General features: G+C 39.1%; 1 protein-coding gene across 1 annotated transcript in view; it reads left to right on the forward strand.

The window, feature by feature from the left end:
• LOC117494013 (V-set and transmembrane domain-containing protein 2-like protein) overlaps positions 1-21,263 on the forward strand; it is a 58,657-nt gene that overhangs the window by 32,921 nt on the left and 4,473 nt on the right. The window contains exons 2-3 of the mRNA XM_034144635.1: positions 18,049-18,218; positions 20,056-20,100. Of these exons, the coding sequence (XP_034000526.1) occupies positions 18,049-18,218; positions 20,056-20,100 (215 nt within the window). The remainder of the gene's footprint in view (positions 1-18,048; positions 18,219-20,055; positions 20,101-21,263) is intronic.

Here is a 21,263-nt window from a genome sequence, read left to right on the forward strand (position 1 = left end):
AAATAAATGTTATTTGTTGTTATTGTCAAAATACTTAAAATAATGTTTTGGGTTGTTAATTTATAGTTCATATCTGTAATTTTACAGGATTTTGCAAGTTATTTAAAAAAACATGATAATTACTATAAAACATTAATTATTTCCTGTAAAATTAGGATCTTTTTTTACAGTGTATAGAATGTCTCAGTTCAAATCTTCCAGACGGTTTGAGAAGTAGGCTATGCTGCAGGACACACAGAATAGTCTATTCTGCACATGTGCAATGCTGCACAATTCAAATGTTACAGTAATGGGTTGTGCTATTACAGATGATTTTGAGTACAGTGCTTTACTGTGAAATAAGTTAAAAAATGGGAAATCCAATTTTACTGTAGTTTTATAGATATGTTGTTGTGATATTACAGGGGCTTTTGATTACAATATTTCTCTGTAATATGATACTCTTAAATGCTGTGAAATCCTTGCAATGTTTACAATGTTGTTGTGATATTACAACATTTGATGTGATATTACAGAGGATTTTGATTGCAGTATTTTATTGTGAAATAATAGTTAAATGCTGTGAAATCCAAGGATACAGTCCTTTTTACATGTATTTGTTGGGATATTACAGGGGGCCTTGATTACAATATGTCACTGTAATACTGTTAAATGTTGTGAAATGCTGGTACATTTTTACAGTGATATGTAACAAAGAAAAGCCAATGGCTTTGTCTTTCCCAATTAGCTGCCTCTCTTTACGTACATTGAGTACTGTGTTCAGATTTGTACAAGATTCTTGCTAAATTGGCACTTTTTCTACTTAAAAGCCCCTGGAAACGAAGTGATTAACAAATAAGACAAGCCCAGCTGATTCAGCCTTTTTAGATCTCTTTCAACCATGCTTCCTTCACTTGCCGCCCCTCTGTTCTGAGTCAGGTGCAGTGGGGAAAGCCTACCTTGTAATGGGGCGCTGGGTTTGAGCCGTGCAGCTGTCGACTCCTATCTATCTGCCTGTGTCTGAGCTGGAGAGGATACTCCAGGGTGCATTAGAGAGGGTAGGGAGATTAGATACTGAGTGCTGATATCTCCTGTCTCTCCCGCTGTCTCCTCTCTGCCGCCGACGCCTGGCCCGAGAGAATAGGGCTGGTGGAGGCAGCTTTTTAAAGAGGCAGAGGAAGAAAGATGCTGCCTGTTGGGATTTATTTCATTGTGCCTCGTCTGACTTCATCATCTGAAACTAGTCCCCCTCCGATGCCTGCTTTGATGCTGTTAAAAAATAAGAATATACTGCAATAATACCAAGAGAAAAGAGATATTTAAAAATGTATGTTTATTGTTCTCTACAGTGATTTTCTGTGACTATTGGGAGCTGCTATAGATTCACCTTGGAGATGGCTTTATTGATCGCTCCGTCTCCCGGGGGGAGATACACTCCTTCAAATTCATTGACTGGATGTTTGTGAGCTATTTTAATTGCTGGGTGCTAGTTTACTGAGATGGTGGAAATGGAAAAAGTGAACCATTTGAGAGAATCAGATGTCAGAGGAGATATACTGCAGGGCACATAGCAACCAAGCCTTAAAACCCGAGGGCCACCATGAGTTTTTTTTTACTGATAAATATTAGATGGCTTGCCATTACATTTTGTAGATTTAGTACACACAAATAGAAGAATATTCTCAGATTATAGTTTGTTGGTTTTTTGTTGTAAAATTTGAATGAAACTTGTTCATTCAAATCTAAAATATAGTCATCATCGGTTGAATTATATCTGTTGTAGCTAACACTGAGGAACAGGTGGTGGAATTCATAACTTTAAAGCAATACAGTTTAATTGCGTGTGGTTTTCTTTCTAGGTAAATTGTTTCAAAATTATGTATTCCCACAAGTCTCATTTTCGTGTTGTTATTTTTGCAATTACATTACATACCGTTTCTATTGTCATGAGTGGCATAGTGATGTTTGTGATATTTAAAGGTCCCATGTCATGCTTTTCCGGTTATTACCCGTCCCCTTGTGTGTTATGTAGCTTTTTCTGTAGAAATGGCCATGTCATGGGACCTTTAAGCACTTGTGCTGTTTTTTTTATTTGAATCATTATTCCAAAAACATTAAACTTTTGTTTAAAAAAATAGTGTCATATATAACTCAGCGTATTGAGTGAACTATTTTTTAATTGTTTATTTTCTCTTATTTACAAAGATCCTCCTCACAGATGCTTGGTACCAAATGGTGTAAGGCTCCTTAGCAAATGTTAGCATGCTTACACACTAAACTAAGATGGGGAACGTGGCAAACATTATACCTGCCTAACACTGTCATTTAGCTAAGAGCAATTAAAGAGGCCCTGTTATGGGTTTTCTCTTTCCTGTAGTTATATAGGTTTTTGTGCATGTAAATGATCTGTAAAGGCTAACATCCCAAATGTCCCTCCAGATGGAGTTTCTCGTCCAAACACTTCCCCCCCTGTCTGAAATGCCTATACTTCTGTAACATAGTGTCATCACTACGTAACACTTGCACCCCTATTGGCTTTACCTCAAACACAATGTACGTGATGGGCACGTAAAGGGGCAACCAAACACATAGAAGCTCCTTCTTGGCCATTGAAACAATAGGTTTTGCAAAATAATGTCAAATCGACCAATATCGACATATAAAGACAGTCATTCATTTTAACATAGGTACTTAAAGATACATTTTGTGCTGAAAGGTCTTTAGTAAAATGGGTACTGGTCACATAAAGTTTTAAATATCCGAATCTTGTGGTGGAAATATCCAATTCTAGATAACCTTGGTGTCTTTTATTAAGTTAGAGACTCAGTATGCAAGCAGTGTGTCTTTTACAAACCCTCATAACATGAAGAACGGCTCATAAACACGATGGCATTTACACATGGCTGTTTAAACCTTCATATCATCCATCACTGTTTTATGGCTAGTGAGCTCTGCTCCTGCTGGACGGCCCGTACACCCCCCACAGGGCATTTTCATCCAGGCTTGTAAAAATCATTACACACCTCACCTTTTCAGTCGTTTTTTAGGAGCTGATATTTTTGGGGGTGTTTTACGGTGAAGCATTAATAGAAAAATCAATGGGAGGTGTTTGCTAAATCACTGTTAATCCTTCAGAATTACAGTTTTTTCTAAACTTCTATAGAAGGTTTCCATTATCTTCTCATATTAGATTTTTAAAGAGGACATATATAATGCTCATTTTCAGGTTCATATTTGTAATTTGCTCCTCTACTGCGACATGTTTACATGCTTTAATGTTCAAAAAGCTCTTTATTTTTCTCATACCACTTTTCCCCCTCTGTCTGAAACCAGAGCCCAGTCTGCTCTGATTGGTTAGCTGGCTGGCTCTGTTGTGATTGGTCAGCCGCTTAGAAATGTGTTGGAACTGCCCGTCCCTTAGCTTATCATGGACAATGTGTTGGAGCGCTAGCCAATAGAAGCGCACCTATTACATAGTGATGTCACTATGTTACAGAAGTAAACAAAGGAGTCCAATGGAGGCGTTTCAGGCAGGGGGGGAGTGTGGGAGAGAAACTCCCTCTGGAGGGAACTTTGGGATTTTAGCCTTTGCAGACCATTTACATGCACAAAAACTGGAAAACCCCAAAATGAATAATAGAGCTTCTTGAAACTAGTCCGATCATCTTCAACATGGTAAATCCATGACAAATACTGTAGCAGGATGTGTGGTATTTATTGCCAGACTATAAGTCTAAGCAAAGGAGGCTGTGGCTCAGTGGTTTTGTGTGCTGATCTTCGGATCAGGGGAGCACTGGTTTAATCCCCACTGCAGTCAGCATGCCCACAGTATTGAGAGTATGTAAGTTGCTTTGTGTAAAAGCGTCTAACAAGTGACATGTAATGTAAAGTAACGATAGGAAGTTGGCTTTGGAAAGAAAACATATCTTCCTTCCAGAAAGGTCTATTTTTTTATAATAATTTGAAACTGAATCCCTAAATTCGCCTACCCCCAAACTAGTTTATAATGCTGTGGAAGCACATTATTTAATTGTGTTGTTTGGACTGCTGATTAAAGTTGTGAAGAATTGTAGACCTTTGAGTAGGCAAAGTCCCACTGTGCCGTTCCTGATTTAATTCATTTGTGACTACTCATTAGCGAAAATGTTCCAAAAATGCCAAACTTAAGACAAAACAGTCGTTCACATTGTGCGGGCTCATGCTGGTTTGTCTTCGGTTTGCTCAGGCTTAAGGCTTCCGGCAGGTTCTCTGTGTAACCGATGGCAGCTGTTTACTAGGGAGCTGTGCAGAGGCTCATTATCAGAGCGTGAAGCTTGTTATGAGGCCGTGTGAGAGACTCGTTAGGCGCTAATTATTTCTGAGGAGCTGCCTGGCGAGGAGGGATGGAAATTAGTATAGAGAGGAGCAGAGAGACGGTGCGGTAGAGTGGGAGGATGGATGTGGAGGTGTAGAGAAACTGAGGGATCAATATGTCAGGAATTACTGCTGTGTGTCTTAACCTGAAGGGTTTTCTTTTTGGACTTCATTCAATTCAAAGTTCAGCCTGTCGCTATATCAAGAGATTTAAATAATGTTTTTCTTTTTTGTACAGGTGATTCCCAACTTGGGAATAACAACTCCCCAAGGGGTCCAAATATATGTCATGAAATGTTTCCCAAGGTCAAAAGATGATTACATGGATAATATTGAAGCAATCAAAGACCCAACAAATATGTATTGAAAAAAACCCATATAAATAACACATTTCTGTACATTTCAGTACAGTTTGAATCCTTGAAAATACAACTTCTTGTGGTGAACTGTTCCTACTACTTCCAATTTACATGTTGAGCAGGCACAAAGCAAAAATAGGATTTGTTTGAGTCATGTTAAGTGCCTGTTGAGTCATGTTTCTGCTGTCATTCCATTTGATTGAATGCACTTACCTGGATACTGCAGTGTATTTTTCAGCTAGTTACCAACTTTATTTGCTTCACTATGAGCATTATAATTAAAGTATGTTTATAGTAGCTTTTTTTGCTTCATAAATGAATGCTTCTCCGTCTGAAAGCCAACCGCAATGAGGGCCATAAAACATAAACAAATAAGACTGAAAAAGCACTAATCCTGGATCATTTGTCCTAAAAGTGGATTAGCTGAAATTGTCTGTTCGTTCTTAATGCATTGAAATGCAAAAAAACAAGAAGAATCAAGCATCATCGTAACTTAAAGATTCAGGTACTGATAATGTTAGTGCACTTGGGAATAAACAAATGTTTTTTTGGGCTTTTGCACCCTGCTAAACTTTCTCAAATAAGACATAGAAACTCTCAAAGCACCCACAAAGAATGAAATCTACTAACTGCGCTGCCTAGCAAATAGAGTTAGTATGCATACATTTTGTGCATGATTCTCCCCTTACCAGTAAGTTGCAGTGAAAGTTGGTTGTGACTGAAGTGCATTAATACTGACAGACTGGCATAATAAATCCCAGGCTGGCAGTTGTTGCCTCAGCACCTTGTTGCCCATCAACTGTAGCTCGTGGTCCGAATGGTCTTTTTCTTTTTCTCTCTGCCATTGGTCTGCCTGCTGTGTTCTTGGTGCAATGGCACTATTTCAACTTGGAAAATTGATATTTGCATCACACGCGAAAAGGGCAAATTGCAGTCCCATACAAAACTTTAAGGCCATGTTTGTGCTGTCATTAGCACAATATATTTTGTGAATTGGACCTTGCAACGGGCAGATCTCCCTCCTTAGCATACTGTGGCTGCAGTTAAAGGAAGCAGAGAGCTGTGTGTTAATGTCCCCAGTGTCTCTGCATTTCCAGACTGTTGATGCTGTTGCCCACTGTCTGGCTGTCATCAACATATTAGCTCCTAAATGTCAGCTCCTCCAGTCCATTTTAACACTCCCTTGCTCTCACTTTATATCACACCTTATTTCAACTTTTCCTTGTCCTTATCTTTCCTTTCCTTCACATTTACTAGTCATAAGAATCACTTTGTCCAATCAAGTGTGTTTAAGATCAATGTATCTACATGGGCATCTTCAAAGGTTTATGAGTATCTATTTGTATTCTCTTCAGAATGTTAACAGTCTGTAACATTGCCAAAAATGAGATGAGATGACATTTTAATTTACCCCATGGAATCTGAGTTTTCGCAGCAAAACAATATTTGGTGAAGATACAACAAATACAAAGAAAAGAACAACGTGTTAAGAAAACAAGATGAAAATATAAATGTAGGAGGTGGATGTGTAAATATGAGTCAAAGCAACAACAATCAATTATGGATGGAGACTTTTTTTCCCAACTCCACTGGTTAAAAATGTTGATCTCTCATATCTGAAAGAAGGTGGTCTGTTTCTGTGCCTCTCACTGTTTCCAATTAAGATTGGAGACATTTTACAGCACCTTACAGGCTGCATGTTTTTTTCATGCAGCGCAAACGACAGAAATAGCCCCATTTCTGCATTTTTAAATGTTCAAAACAGGAGCTCTGAACGAGACCTGATTGTTTTGGAGAGGAAAGAGTAGAGTTTTATAGCACAGAGAAATACTGCTTCTATGATTACAAACACAATTTGCCGATCATTGAATGTTACTGTACTGCCATATCGGGTTATTCAGCATATTGTTATTCAGATATTGTTTGCAATCTCTTGAATGAACCCTCTTCATGCGCCTGACGTCTCTCTCGGATATATACGTGTGGTGAAACATAAGATACTTTCACCTCCAACAGCTTTTGTACTACAAAGGCATCATTGTTATTCTGAACTCCCTGCACCCGTTGTGTTTTTGCGAGGAAGTAATCGCTTGAGTGTTGATGTGGTAATAATTTCTCTTGCAGAGGTGGCACCTTTTGTTACGTTGAATTACAGGGAATAAAAGGACTCGTCCTTGGTGTTCCGGCTGAACCCTCTGGCTCAGGAAGCTATGTTCTCCTTTTAACCTTTTTCATTTGATTAAGAGGGAAAACAGTGTTTGACCTGCGCTGTGGGGAGGCAGGCCGGCAGCTGGGGTTTGGGCCAAAACAGCAGGAGACTGAGCGCTAGTGGACGAGCTAGCAAAGCCAAGGGTGGTGAAGGTGGAAGCACAGAAATGTACACATGCGGGAATATACATGTGATACTGTGTTGCATATTCTAGGTGAAAAGTTGTATGAGAATTTGCTGGAATTTATGGAAAGAACAAGAAGAAAATAGAAATATATGCGGAAATTTGCTTCGCTGGGCTTACAAAGATAGAAACAGATCTTTTAACATATCATTAGCCGATAAATTCATTAATGTGTCAAATATAGATAAGTTAATACTGTATAGTGTAAAATGGGCCATGTGGTGAGTTATCAAGCTAGCAATTAGCTAATGGGGAAAGATTCAAAAATATAAATATTTAGGGTTATCTGTTCATGCTGTTACCATGCCATATGCAGGTAAAAACATATATTTCCCTATATTATTAGCAGATATAAATACATTAATTTGTCAAATATAAATACTGCTTAATATGCCATGTGGTGGTAGCGAGCTACCAAGTTAGCTAATGGGGAAAGATTCTTAATCTTTTTTTTTTACCAGCAATGTGATTTGGAGACAAAAAGAATGAACAGCTAATTGATAAAAGACATGCATTGCAATAGACGATGAATTGGAATAGCTTAATTCAACTCAGCATGCCAATTAGAGCTACAGTACACCCCACATGGTAACAGCTGGCTAGCAAAGACTAGCAGTAGCAGTTAACACATCTTTCACTGTGTTGTGATGCTATCTGCTGGTTAACTCAGTTGGTAGCAGTAGTGTGGGCTGCTGATGTTGATTCCTATTTAATGGGATGCTGGCAAATATGTGTACTTGTAATGAAAGAGGGCAGCTGAATGCTGAGCACACTTCAAACCAAAACCTGCCGAAGACCCATTATTGCTATTTAATGTGTAATTTCCCCCCAAATATGTTTATTATTTAAAGATTTGTGTCTTTTACAGTGGAAAAGCTACAAGAAACCAATTTGTTGCCTGCTTGCCTAGAACCAAATGGTAGAGAAAGTATTACCTTGAACCAAATGGTTTAGAAAGTAAGCAGCTTGCTGGGCAACCAGGTCAAACTCGTAGCAACCGAAGAAGGAAGAACCATGTATTTTACTGAGAAAATGTTGCTGGAGACCAAACCCAAGATGAATAAAAGATGAATATATATATACGGAAAATATGACTGATGGAATGCTAGCGATGCTTAGTGTCGTTCAGCTTGTTTCTGAGTTCTCCAGCCCTGTTGTGCCAATAATTAGTTAATTTAGTATAATGTTAAAAGCCTACTAATAAAGAAAAGATTGAAAACCTTGGAAGCTCAACAAGTTGAAACGGACATCTCAACACTGTACTCGCAGAATTAAAACTTTGCAAATATAGATTTTACTGAATTTGTCAAGGTTAACATAAAGGAAGTTTTGAGTTGGCATTAAATACGGATTCATTTTTTCTATATTTTCGTTTTATAACGAGTTTCCAAATAACAACTCTGCGCTCTCGATTAAATCTCTGTAAATGAAGAAAGTATACTGACAATTACTTATTTACTGTGTAGGCTACATACATTGCTGTTGCATCAGCTGCAAACACAGCAACGTTATGTTTTGATTTAAAAAGAACATATGGCAAATGCAATGCCTGTCTTACGTAAAACTCCAGCATGCACAATTTCCCATCTGCTGATCTTAGATAAGACACGCACTTATGATACAAGTGGTTCTTCTTGTGAACTTCTTATTGAAATCCAACAAGGATTTCAAAACATTATTTTAAATCTAAAAGAATAAATGATGAACAGGGGTGCTTGGAAAAACATCTTGTAAGTATGTACTGTAGATTGAATTGCATCCTCTCTACTGAAGAGTCCTTAAAAAGATTAAAGAGTGGAGTAGAGCTTGAGGAATGTATTTCCTTAAAAATAATAATACTGTTTTTTTTCCTATCGTACATCATTGATCTCCTTTGGGTTGCTTCCCATCATGCCCTAGTTTTACTGTGGGCTTGAGAATTCGATTCAGAGGCCATTTTCCTCTAAGCCATTCAGCAGACTTTTAAGATATGCAAACACAATAGATTTACCTTCTACCATTTGAGTGAAGAGGTAACCACAAATGTATTTACATTTAAATATACAGAGGCTATGCATTAGGGAATATTAGTTAAATTGGGGTCGTAATGAAAATACAATTCTATTTAGCAGAGGTGTAATTGAACAACACAACAATATATTCCCTTCTCCTTCCCAGAGAGGGGCCCATACATCAGCCTAATTACCATAATAAAAGAGACTAGGATCTTGCCATTTCCTCATCTGTTGTTATGAAGCCATTTGAAGACGGTGAAAAGCTCCTGAGAGCACTGTATGCGGCCCGATGCACCACAGCCATCTCACACTCTGAGCAGCATTAGCATTCAGAGGCTGAAGCCGCGGGCTGCCCCATCATGCTGCAGGCGGCGTCTATTTGGCAACAAATAACAAGTAGAAGAAGGCATATGTTCATTTTCTACTTGTCTCACAGGATCTTGTTGCTTACACTGTGGCAGTAAAAAAGGAGAACATTATGTCTGAGACTACAATCAAGTGTCTTTCATTTTGCTAGCTTTACACAGTTCATACTTGTTTAGTTTCTTTACTGTGTTGCCAACTAGATTTGTGTCATGTTTTTTTTATTTCAGCATCTTTATTTTTACCCTTCCAATTCTTCAAACAATAGATGCATCGAGGCAGTGGTGGCCTTTAAAGGGACTATTAAGGAATAACCAAGGTTATTTATTAATCTGCATCAAAATACAGGATATATTCCCAGCATTTAAAAAAATACAGTTACTAATCCAAGGAGTCTGATTTTAGATTAATATCAGTTTTAACGGACTGACTGGTCTGGCACATGTTGGAAGTGGTTACCACTACCAAACAAGAAACAATGTGACTCACTGTAATTCCAAAGTGGTCTTATTTACATTGTGCTCTTAGCTGATGTGCTAATGCTTACTACAGGTACGTTCGCAATCATTTGTCAACTGTACAAAGCACATATGAACCAACAAATACGTTTTGATTTCTATTAAGAATTTCAAGTTAACTGATGGGCTGACTGCTTGGTAAACCATGTGTTATTTTCAGTTTTTCAGCGTGGTAAATACAAAACTGGGACAACTGTGACATGTACAATAAGGGTAGAGCTTAGTTTGCTTGAGCTCCAGCCAGTGGAGGACCTCCGAAACAGTGTGTGCATCCCCGAGAACATGAAAGGAAATTCATGAATTATATTTTAATCATCCACCGTCCATTTTATGACTTTCAAATGCCTCCATTTGGTAGTCGGCTATTGCGTCAAATTGCGCCTTGCATGCCATCTGTCGGGTTAAGCTGCTGTATGATACACAGTATGCTATTTGCTCACCTGAGGATGGGCACAGAGCATTGCCTTACAGCTAGTTAGTTACGTTTCTATAGTTACCCCTAACCCTAACCCTGCTAGCTTGCTTAACTTCATGTGACTGTTATCTGATTGGTTACGCATTGAAGGTTCAGCTGTAAGCAATGTCAAAATGATTTGAACTTTTAGCGCAGCGCTCAGCAACCGCCACCGCTGGTCACGTGAAGCAACTTTAGAAATGATAACTTGCAGAATCCTAATCGTTGCATGGTAACTAATGGTACTTACTGCTTGTGCTGTAAGGTTGAGATTATGGTAGACAACTGGGCAGTTCATTGTAGTAGTGATATGTTTGCAATTTGCCTGTGCTGCCTTCAATCCCATGTTCGTTCTCTTAATTGGCCCCTAGTCATTAAAACGTAGAGCTGGCTGTTATACAACTTTGACAAAAGACCCTAATAAGCTCTGTGAAGCTGCAGAGTCAGGGGTTTATTCTGTGTGGGCTCATCACTACGACCAACCCCTTCTTAGAATAATTTCATTGAGTGTTGCTATACAAATATTGATTAGTGGAGCTTTAAAGTTATTAGTTACCTCACAGTTTGACAAGACAAAATATTCAGTCCATAGTTTATTGATTTGCCTGTCTGTTGCCACAAATATGGCCCATATTCATTAAACTAAACTTGTGTGCATTATGTTCAGTATACAGAGCACTACTTTTGGAGTAACTCCTGGGATTTTTTATTGAAACGTATCGTCCTTCATGTACAAGAGTATCCTTTTTTCTTTTTAAATCATTGTCATTTTGGAGTGTGTGATTACACGTTGAGGACGCTTTGACATGTTGACTATAGGTTTGAATCAAACCACAGACCCTCTGATTGGTAGATAAACACACTAAGCCTTAATGGGCAAGCACGTGAAAATATACTGGAAAATTAATTAATTGCTATTTTTTTTACATGTCAAGGCTAAAATGACAAAATGTCATGATTGTTTTTCTGACATACACTCTGTATCACCGAGATATATTGCCCACTTAGGGTATACTTTTTCTATATTATTGAACCTATATTACACTCACATTTCACCCATGTTACGCCTATATTACACCCATGTTACATACATGTCACAACCTTATTACACCCATGGTACATCTATATTACACCTATATTAAGACCATCTTACACCCAGGTTACATTCATGTTAAACCTATATTACAACTGTATTACAACCCTATAACTAACTATGTTCTCCAATGTTACACCAATGTTACACCCATATCACAACCCTGTCACACCAATGTTATAACTATATAACATCTACAGTATGTTACACCAATATTACACACATTTTACACCCATATTGCACATATATTACACCTTTATTCCACCCATAATAAAACATTGAACACCCATATTACACCCATGTAACGTGTATATTACAACCATATTATACTCATGTTACAACCAATTCACACTGATATTACACCCATTGTAAACGAGCTAATAGATGGAGTAAGTTGGAGGCCTAGGGAGAAAGACAGAAAGAAATAATCTCCTGCGCATCCTTTTATCACGGCTGTAATTACCACATTCCATTTGTCAAAGAAATAAACAATCACAAGGGCCCCCCCACAGCACCCGCCCACAGCTATCTGCTACCTCACACATTGTCCTTCATCTTCCTCCTCTTCTTCTGCCTCTCTCTTTCTGTCACACGCACAGGCTCATATTAATTTGTCCCTTTATCCTTGCGATATATTAGTCTCTCACAAACACAGAGGCTCCCTCTCATAAACGCCAACCCACTCATTCATTCAATCTCTGGTGAGGATTTATTTTTATGCTCATCGCGCAAAAACACACAGAATCTCCTGAACACTCATCGTCATTTCTCCGCCATTCTCCCCTTCCTCCCGCAGTAAATGGGTTTTCACGGATGTATGCCGTACTGTAGCTCTCAAGCACTGATTTGCAGCGATCGCCTAGGAGCCTTTCAATGTTTATCTTGGAGATAATGATAATGCTTCAGGGTGAGCAGACCCAACTCATCGCAGCCTTTTATGGCCTCAACAATGACAGTGTGGATCTTAGAGATGACTATTACTGAGAGATACAGCATTAGATAGCCACCCCAGAATCACTGGAATATAGAGATTTGCAGAGCTGGAGAAGATTACATTTAAAGTGGTTTTATTTTTATTTGTTCACTAAAATATATTTTTTAAGCATCAGATATGTGCTGAAAGGAAGATGTTTTAGAGAGAAAGGTTGGAAACAACATATCACATGATCAAATGAGCAATTACTGTGTGGATTTTGTAAATTGCTCAGTGTTACATTATAATGGACTAGTGATGGCTATCACACGTATCTGTATTCTCCAAATGGTTGGATTTGGTGTTTTGCGCTTCACAGCTAAGTGGGGAAAGACAGATTATCATTGCTGAGAGCAACTTCAGAGGCTCTTTCTCATACACAGCAGTTTGTTTTATGTCCCAGCTTTGAATATTATCAACAAGCAAAGAGCCGTGGGCATTGTTGCTGGCTCTGGCCGTGTAATGCCACATCGATACCTTGTGCGCTTCGGGTTTCACAAATGAAAAATACAAGCAGATTTGATCAATGTACAAGAGGGATGGATGACTTGAGGCTTGTACTTGCTCTCGTAATACAAGACAGATCCATAGCGCCGCCTCAGTGCTTGAAGAGTGGAGGAGAATCCATGAACCGTACTTAGTTGGTGCAGGTTGGACTCGTTTTTATTGACTGCAAATGTTAAAAATGTCATAAATTGATTCATTACAAACACACTGACTCCTGTGAAGTGTCACTTTTCTGTCAGGAAAACACTCAGAACAGAGGATACACTTCAGTGGTGTTAAATAGATAATTTTACATAAATCACGTGTTGATAATCTTGCTCTGGAATCAATCTGAGACCCAGGATTTCCCCAATTTAAAAAACACATCTGATCTACCAAAGTAGTTTCACGGGAATTCCCACATGACGAAACAGTCCCAGTGGAGTTGAAAGTGGAGTTCCAATTAATTGTATAAAGTGATTTCTGGAGCTAGTCAATGCCTTTCATTCAAAAACTATTGATTGCATCCACCTTGTATAAAAGAGTTTCAGTCCTGCCTTAAGGCAATTTGATTTTCACTATATTTGAATAATTATTTTAAATAAACCGTAGTGCTTCTTGTAAATCAAGGCTTCTTCTACTATACCCAGGGTTGGATATATTTACCTTAAATGTACCTGTATCCGTTATTTTGTATTACCTCAACACAAAATGAGGGAAAAAAAGACGAGAGAAAAGAAGAATACTTTTTATTTGAAGCAGAAATGCTGAACAAAATGGAACAGCAGAATGCAAGTTAACAGCTGGAAACATTTTATTATTCTCCAAGGACTAGAATCACACATTAGTGTAGCCGAATTTTAGCTTAGAACTAAATTAACCAAATGCAAATGTCATAGTTTGGCCTGAATTCTTCCAATCAAAAATGGGATGAGTCTGCAAAAAGAATCATCCTGATGAACTCAAAGTACAGTTAACATTGTGCTTTGCAATAACTTGCACTGTACTCTGATGTTGTTTGTGTAGTACATGCTGTACACATAATAGCAAAATCCATCAAGTGAAACCATTTTCTTCTGTAACTCTATATGGCAAAAAGAGTGTAAGATGTGCTGAAAGGCTTAAACAATCAGTAAATGTGCCTGTGAAGATTTCTTTAAGCAAGACTCATGTCGGCAAACTATGCTCTCTAAGGTAAAGAATCAAATGTCTAAGGAACTAAAGAGCTCACTGTGCCACTCCTATTCCGGAAATTCCCACTATCTTTTTACAAGTAACATAGTCTTGATGAAAAGAAAATCCATTCTTAAAAATAAGTATTTTAGTATAAAAATAATGACCTGCCAAGCTCCACTAAAAAGAGAATCCTCTCTTTGAGTTTGACTGTTGAACTTGACTCTGTGGTTTGAGAGCTCACTGATCAGTGATTTATGAGTTGCCAATTTTAGGGATTTCTTTACAACCCATGGAACTGTAAGACCGTTTGGACAAAACTGTCAACGATAACTGACATTCACCATTCAGCTGGAGCCTTATTCACATTTGATCACTCTCCCACTGCCTGTACCTTGCCAGCACAGAAAAAAAGAGCGGGATCCCTAACCCTAGGGTTGTTTTTTATGAGACATGAGTTTACAGCACAAGGTGTGACCGTTCACTTCCACAAGAGATGAACAACTGACACATTGTGTACCTTAGTAATCTTTATAAAACAAGATTCACATTCATCTTTCCCTTGAAAGTTAATCCAGTCGTTGCAGAAGCTTATTGAGAGATATACAAATATTTATAAAACGGATAAGTCAAATCAAGCAATCTGATTGGTTCTTAGCCGTGATATAATGAGCGTATATCACGGGTAGAATTGTAGTTACTTTTCACAAGTCATGTATCCCTCCGCGTCTGAGAAAAAGCTACAACCGTTACAGCTGTTACATTACGTCCGTTACGAAACTAACTAACTAACTAACTAACTAAGCTTAAGATGGAAACATTTAAGGTTAACTTCGACCTCCGGGGTGGTCTTACTATGGAGGAGTGGATTGAGCAGTGCCTATCTCCAGAAAAAAAAGCACCTAAACGACGACATGCAGAGCTACGTGATATATGGTCATTATATCACAACTAAGGGCCGTTGTTCGGCCCGACCATATACCACGGCCTGTCGTGAGCTATTGCTTAAGTATATAAAAGAAGAAATAGTTAATAGGAGTTACATACACTAAAATAAGAATAGAATACAAATTGAATCATTGACAAATGCCATTAAAAAGTGACATTGGTGCTCACTAAGGCGCCGTTTACACGAGGAGAAAACTGCTTGTATCTGCATAGTTTCGCGTGCGTATAGCCCTATTATTTACACGAGGCCGATAGAAACTGACTCCACAAACGATAACGGGTCCCAAGGTGGATAGATTTGCAAACTAAACGCTCTGGGGGGTCAACCGAGTCCGTGTAATCGCCTCTATACGAATATTTCCTGAAAAAATAACGATAGCCCCACCTCTCCCCACCTCTCCTGCTCACTGCTGTAGCATGGCTGTGTTAATTAAACGCACAAGGGGTTCTTGAATGAAATAATATTATAAAAGGCAAACCAGAATTGTTAACGCCCAATATACTCCTTAAACAAAATAAACAGAGTCAGATTTCATGCATTGATCCATTATATTGACAAAGGAGGATCTCACCCGGTGTTTGTAGAGAATATCTCTCTTTCTGAGCCGTCCTCTCCACAGAGACGTGCTTCTTGTTCGGTCGATGCAATATCCACAGATTCGGTTTCTTTCAGTTAACTTCCCCGTTGCATTTATCCATATGCTGAGGAAATGACTATATCCCGCTGAATACCAGCAATCGCCACACACTTCCTCCTGTCAGTAACTACTGCTAGTGCTACTGCTACTGACCATGCTACAGATATTAGTGCAAAATCTACAGCTCCTCTACCACAACCATCAGCAACAAGTGGACATGGAGAATTACATGAACTACATGTTGCTAAATACACCGCGGGGCATAAACAGAAGGGTAGCCATGGCAACATTGCAGCGGGGCTGCTCGGGCTGCTCTTCTTCGCGGCTTTTGGTGTATTTTGGTGGAAGTTACAGCGCCACTTACAGTCCCGGCATATGTACTACAGCGTTTCCAGCGGCCTCGTTTGAACAGACACGTTAAATGAAACAAATGCATGTGAACGGAAGACTTTTTTGAATACGCATACTGTGCATAAACGCAAACGGTCCCGTGTGAGCGGGGCCTAAGTGACAGCTTTGTGATTAACACAAGAAGAGTCAACAGGTCTCTGTAAACAATGATAAGCAGGAGCACTATCCCTATATGCTTTAAGTTGCTTATGAGCATTCAGTCAAAGTAGCAGCATGCAGGGCTCAACAGTAAGTGTATATTTAGCTTTAATGTTTGCGTGGTGTCACTAAAGCTAAAACGACTTCACTTCATGGTTTCCTCACCAGAGTTCTATTGAGGTCATGATGGGCTTGTTTTTGAAATGCTGTCTTTTTAAGTGTTTTCAAGGCTTTGCTATTGGCCTTTTGTTGCTATGTTTTTGTAGCAGAGGTGTCGTGTCAAACCCTGCCCCTTTCAAACAGTCTTTCTTCCTGATGCTGGCATCGCCTGTCATTTCTTTGCGGGAGGAAATGTTAGTGTAGAGTACACTTTTCTTGTCATACTATAATTAATGGAAACCTGTCATTTCTAACGATCCACCCATTTTATGTCCTCACAGTGGCAGAAGGCTTAGTAAAGTAGAAGAGACGTCCATCTCCAAGCAAGTTGGGTTTTGTTAAGATTCTCCTGTAGGATCATTCCTTAGTAGGGCTGTTAAAGTTAATACGTTAATCGTTGCGATAAATCAGTAAACATTGATGTGTAAAAAAAAAAAAAGAAAGTATTGAATCCTGTTAACAAGTTTGATCCTAACTTCCTCCCGTAATGCCAGCACAGATTTCCACCATTAAATGTATGGTAGTGAAGCAGAGAAATTGGCACAAGAGACATGTAATGCACTGACTGGAGACTTCTGGACATCAGTAAGAACCATAACTACTTCAGTGTAACAGCACAAATTACCCATGACAAATGTTCTAAGTTCGCTTTAGGTGTGGTGAATAAAAAGTTGCACAGGAGGGGGAGATGCCGGACGAGTTCACCACTGTAGGAACAGATAGTGCTGGCAATTTGTTATCAGCTGCAACAACACTGCCATAAATGGTACATGCCTTTGGAGTAGTTGACATGGTTACCTCTGCCAAGGATGTTGTGTTTTGGCTTGGTCTGTTTTTCTGTCCCCTCTAGATTACAGAAGAAAGAATGGCCTTATTGTCATGAAACTTTGTGGAAAGGTGTAGCATGGGCCAAGGAAGAAACCATTACTTTCCGTGGGGATCCAAATCACGGGGCAGATGCACAGATTAGGTTTCATTTTCGTTAACATTGTAAGATCCAACCTTCGTGATGCAATTCATGTGGTGACAAAATGGTGGTGTCACATATTCGACTTATCTAAGAAGCCTTTGAATGCAGCATCTGCGCTCTCCCAGTGTCGTCGACAATCTGACATTTTCCACGTTTTCTACACTTCCAAACTAACACTAATATAATACGTAATCCTGTATAAACCTGTAATTGAAGTCTTCTTTGACTTTATATATCTTCCCAACATTCCAGATCAAGCCTTATGGAAATGTACCTATTTACCCTCTTTGTAATCAGTTCACAGTGAAAATGGATCTTCCTGAATGCTGATGCAGACAGCCTTTGTTGCTTTTTATAAGTTAAAATACTAGATTTAGGATCTTTACTCAAAAGACACTTCATAAAGCCTTCACCAAAATTAGAAACAACTTGTAATTAACATAAGTGATCTACTCCTCCCTCACCCTTTCACACACACTCACACACCCCACCTCCCCTTTTAATCAATCTCAACATCACAGGAACTCGTGGAAGGTGTCACCTTTTCCCATGTTTGAGATCAGTGTTAGGGCTGCTTTAATATGTGTTCTCACACTGACACCTGTTGACTGTCTCTGTGACTGTCTCTGTGTCTGTCTCTGTGCAGCCATGTTCACGGAGGTGCCTCATGATATGATGGCTCAGAGCGGTCAGGACGTGGAGATGGCCTGCTCCTTCAGAGGGGCCGGGACCCCCTCCTACTCTCTGGAGATCCAGTGGTGGTACATCAGGAACCATGCGGACTGGACGGACAGACAGCCCTGGACAACCAATGAGGTATGACCATCACAGGAAATCTGAATGCCTTCTAATGCTCATTTTCTTTTGGGATATGATTGACATGTGTAAATATTCACTCATTACCTGGTGTTTTTTTTTAAACTGCAACTTCTTTGCACATTTTATAATGTGTTCATCTTTTATTTAAAAGTAATAGGTTAGTCTATTATAGAGTTATAATAAGGCTGCTTGTTTGTTTTTTAATTCATTAGCAATGTCTTTTTTAAATGCTGCTGTAACAAAAATTCCAAAATTGGATCAATAAAGTTAGTTATATAATCTAAAGGTGAACACGGCAACATTGCTTAAAGAAGATGTCTGACAGGGAAAGAAACACAAGCAGTTAAACAATCAACAACTCAAGAAAATGAAGCTTAAAGTCAAAATTGTTACTCAAACAGTAGTAAATATCCCTCACAGTTTAAAGACGCACTGCAGTTTTGGATCAGACCGTCTTTCTGTGCAATGAATTCTTGTTACCAGAGCTCATTGTGCCCACTGTTGTTTTCATTTCCCAATATGTAGTTTAGATTATTCAACTGTTGATGATTGTTTAAACGATTATGTTTCGTACCCTTTGTACCAATTGAAATGTACAAAAATAAGATCCAAGTTGAAATAAAATGATCCTTCCCAAGGTCTCTCTTTGTACAACACGTTATGTACTGTGATTTTAAATTAAAGCTTTTATTTGTCCTTTTGAAGCTGAATTATGTTATTATTATTACAATTATTACATGGGTGGCCATTAGGGGGTAGAGAATAATCAATACAGGGAGACAGTCCAGCAACAATGACCATTTCCCCAAGTAAAAATGTGTTTTGCTTTGTGTTAGCAACATAAAGAGACATTAGCATTCATTTAGATCAGGGGTGTCAAACTCAAATACACAGTGGGCCAAAATAAAATAATCGGTTCTCGTCGAGGGCCGGACTGGTTCAATGTTTATTGCAAAACGTATTGAAATGAACTTATTGCACATATTAAACCTGGAACTAACAAAGCTTAAATGATTGCCTATAAAAACAACATGAAACATTAAATAATCAGTTGCATTCATTTCTTATGGCTCGATCTGCAGCTTTTCCAGAGTCATTTCTTATGATTACATTTTTCCACAGGCCAACAACATCTTCAAAAAAACTATTTCCCTCAAAGAACAAACCAAACATGCCCTGTTGTCGTGAGAGGAAAAGTACAGAAGGAAACATCCATGTAAACTCAGTTAGCTGCTCTGTGATGCTAGTTCAAGCAGATACTTGGCATCTCATCTTGGGTGCAAGGTCATCAATGTTTGGGGTCAGGCTCTGAGCTGAGGAAATCCTCAGGATTGAGTGAAGGTGTGCGTGCAATATACCGGAGGGCCAGATCTAATAGTAATTAGAAATTATCCTGCGGGCCGAAATTAAATCCACCAAGGGCCTGATTTGGCCCCCGGGCCTTGAGTTTGACACATGTGATTTAGACTTCTCAGACAAACACAGGTCCAGTATTAACTCTTTTGAAGCTTTTTCAGTCATCAAGAAAGAGAGAAAAATAAGCTGCAAGATTGTTGACAAAGCTACAGTAACACAAACAATTTGATCAATGTTTAAATTAAAAACAAAATGATCAATGCAGCTATAAAATAGAAAGGGTAAACAGCATTCCTGATTAAAGCATAATGCTTTAAAAACCAACATTTGAGGAAATCCTAGCTCAATTAAACCAACACATGATTATGTACTGTAGTACATTTCTTGCATGGATTAATGGGATCTTTTTTTCTGTTGAATTTTGGATTCATATATTCCCATTGTATGTTTTTAACACTATCACATTTTCTTCTTTTAGGTGGCTCCTGATGAGGAGATGCCAAAGGATGCTACAAAAATAAGTGTAAGTAATCTGTTAAACCTCTCTGAGAGAAGCCTTATGTTTATCCTGGGTGTGATATTATGAAATTAGCCACAACTCCTTTATACATGAAAACATCTTGCTCTGAATGATCAGCAGATGTTGTACGTATGCTGTGTTACACACACACACACACACATCTGAGTTTCAGCTGCCGTCGACGCTCCGTCCTTTATGGGATGTAGAATCACTGTGTCAGCCGAAGAGCCGGCAGCGCTGACGTGGGGGGGGAGGGTCCTCCTTAAGGGAGCACCACCTGCAGTGCATCATCTTTGGATTCTCATAAACACTTCCTGTATCTTTATGAGTACACACCCAATCTGAATAATAAACAATGAGGGGGACAGTGTGGGAAGTCAGCAGAACTTTTTATATCTTCTCCGGTGTCTAGGCACACAGTTTTCCCACAACAAGCAGCCAGGCCCAACAGTGCGCTAGTGAGCACGCTCATGAACTGTTCGCCGGAGCCTCGCAGCGGGGTTACTGTGCGGAGCGCATAAAGCAGACCCTTCACACGATAGCGAGGGGTAGAGCGAGGGATCGCAGATGCCGTCGTGCTCGTGGACGGATACAAAAAATGAAACCTAAATGGCTCGCGAATTATACTTTGTAAAGTCTATGTGTGGGGAACCCTGCTATCTTACCAGTTAAATGATCCGGTGCTCTTTTTTTGGCGGGGGGTGTGCATGCGCACCTGCGCACCAGTTATGTGCAGCCCTGATAATAGGGCCCCTTTAAATTGCTACAAAGCAGTTATGTATGTCAAAGTAAAAATAAAATGCTGTGTTAAGTTAAAAATATCACATGCGCAAAGATGGGTTGTGAGGAAACAAAAGCACACAGAAAACATGAAGCCTCTCTTCTTCCTCCCATGAGGCTAGATGCTGCTGATACGCTATAATGAAAGCACCAGCTGTGGTGTGTGTGTGTGTGTGTGTGTGTGTGTGTGTGTGTGTGTGTGTGTGTGTGTGTGTGTGTGTGTGTGTGTGTGTGTGTGTGTGTGTGTGTGTGTGTGTGTGTGTGTGTGTGTGTGTGTGTGTGTGTGTGTGTGTGTGTGTGTGTGTGTGTGTGTGTGACACTGCAGGCTGTACAGTTTGAAAATCATTATGATGTTTATGTGTATAATGAATGTTGGCCCACATTCG

Source organism: Trematomus bernacchii, unplaced genomic scaffold (assembly GCF_902827165.1).
Source record: "Trematomus bernacchii unplaced genomic scaffold, fTreBer1.1, whole genome shotgun sequence".
NCBI lineage: Eukaryota > Metazoa > Chordata > Actinopteri > Perciformes > Nototheniidae > Trematomus > Trematomus bernacchii.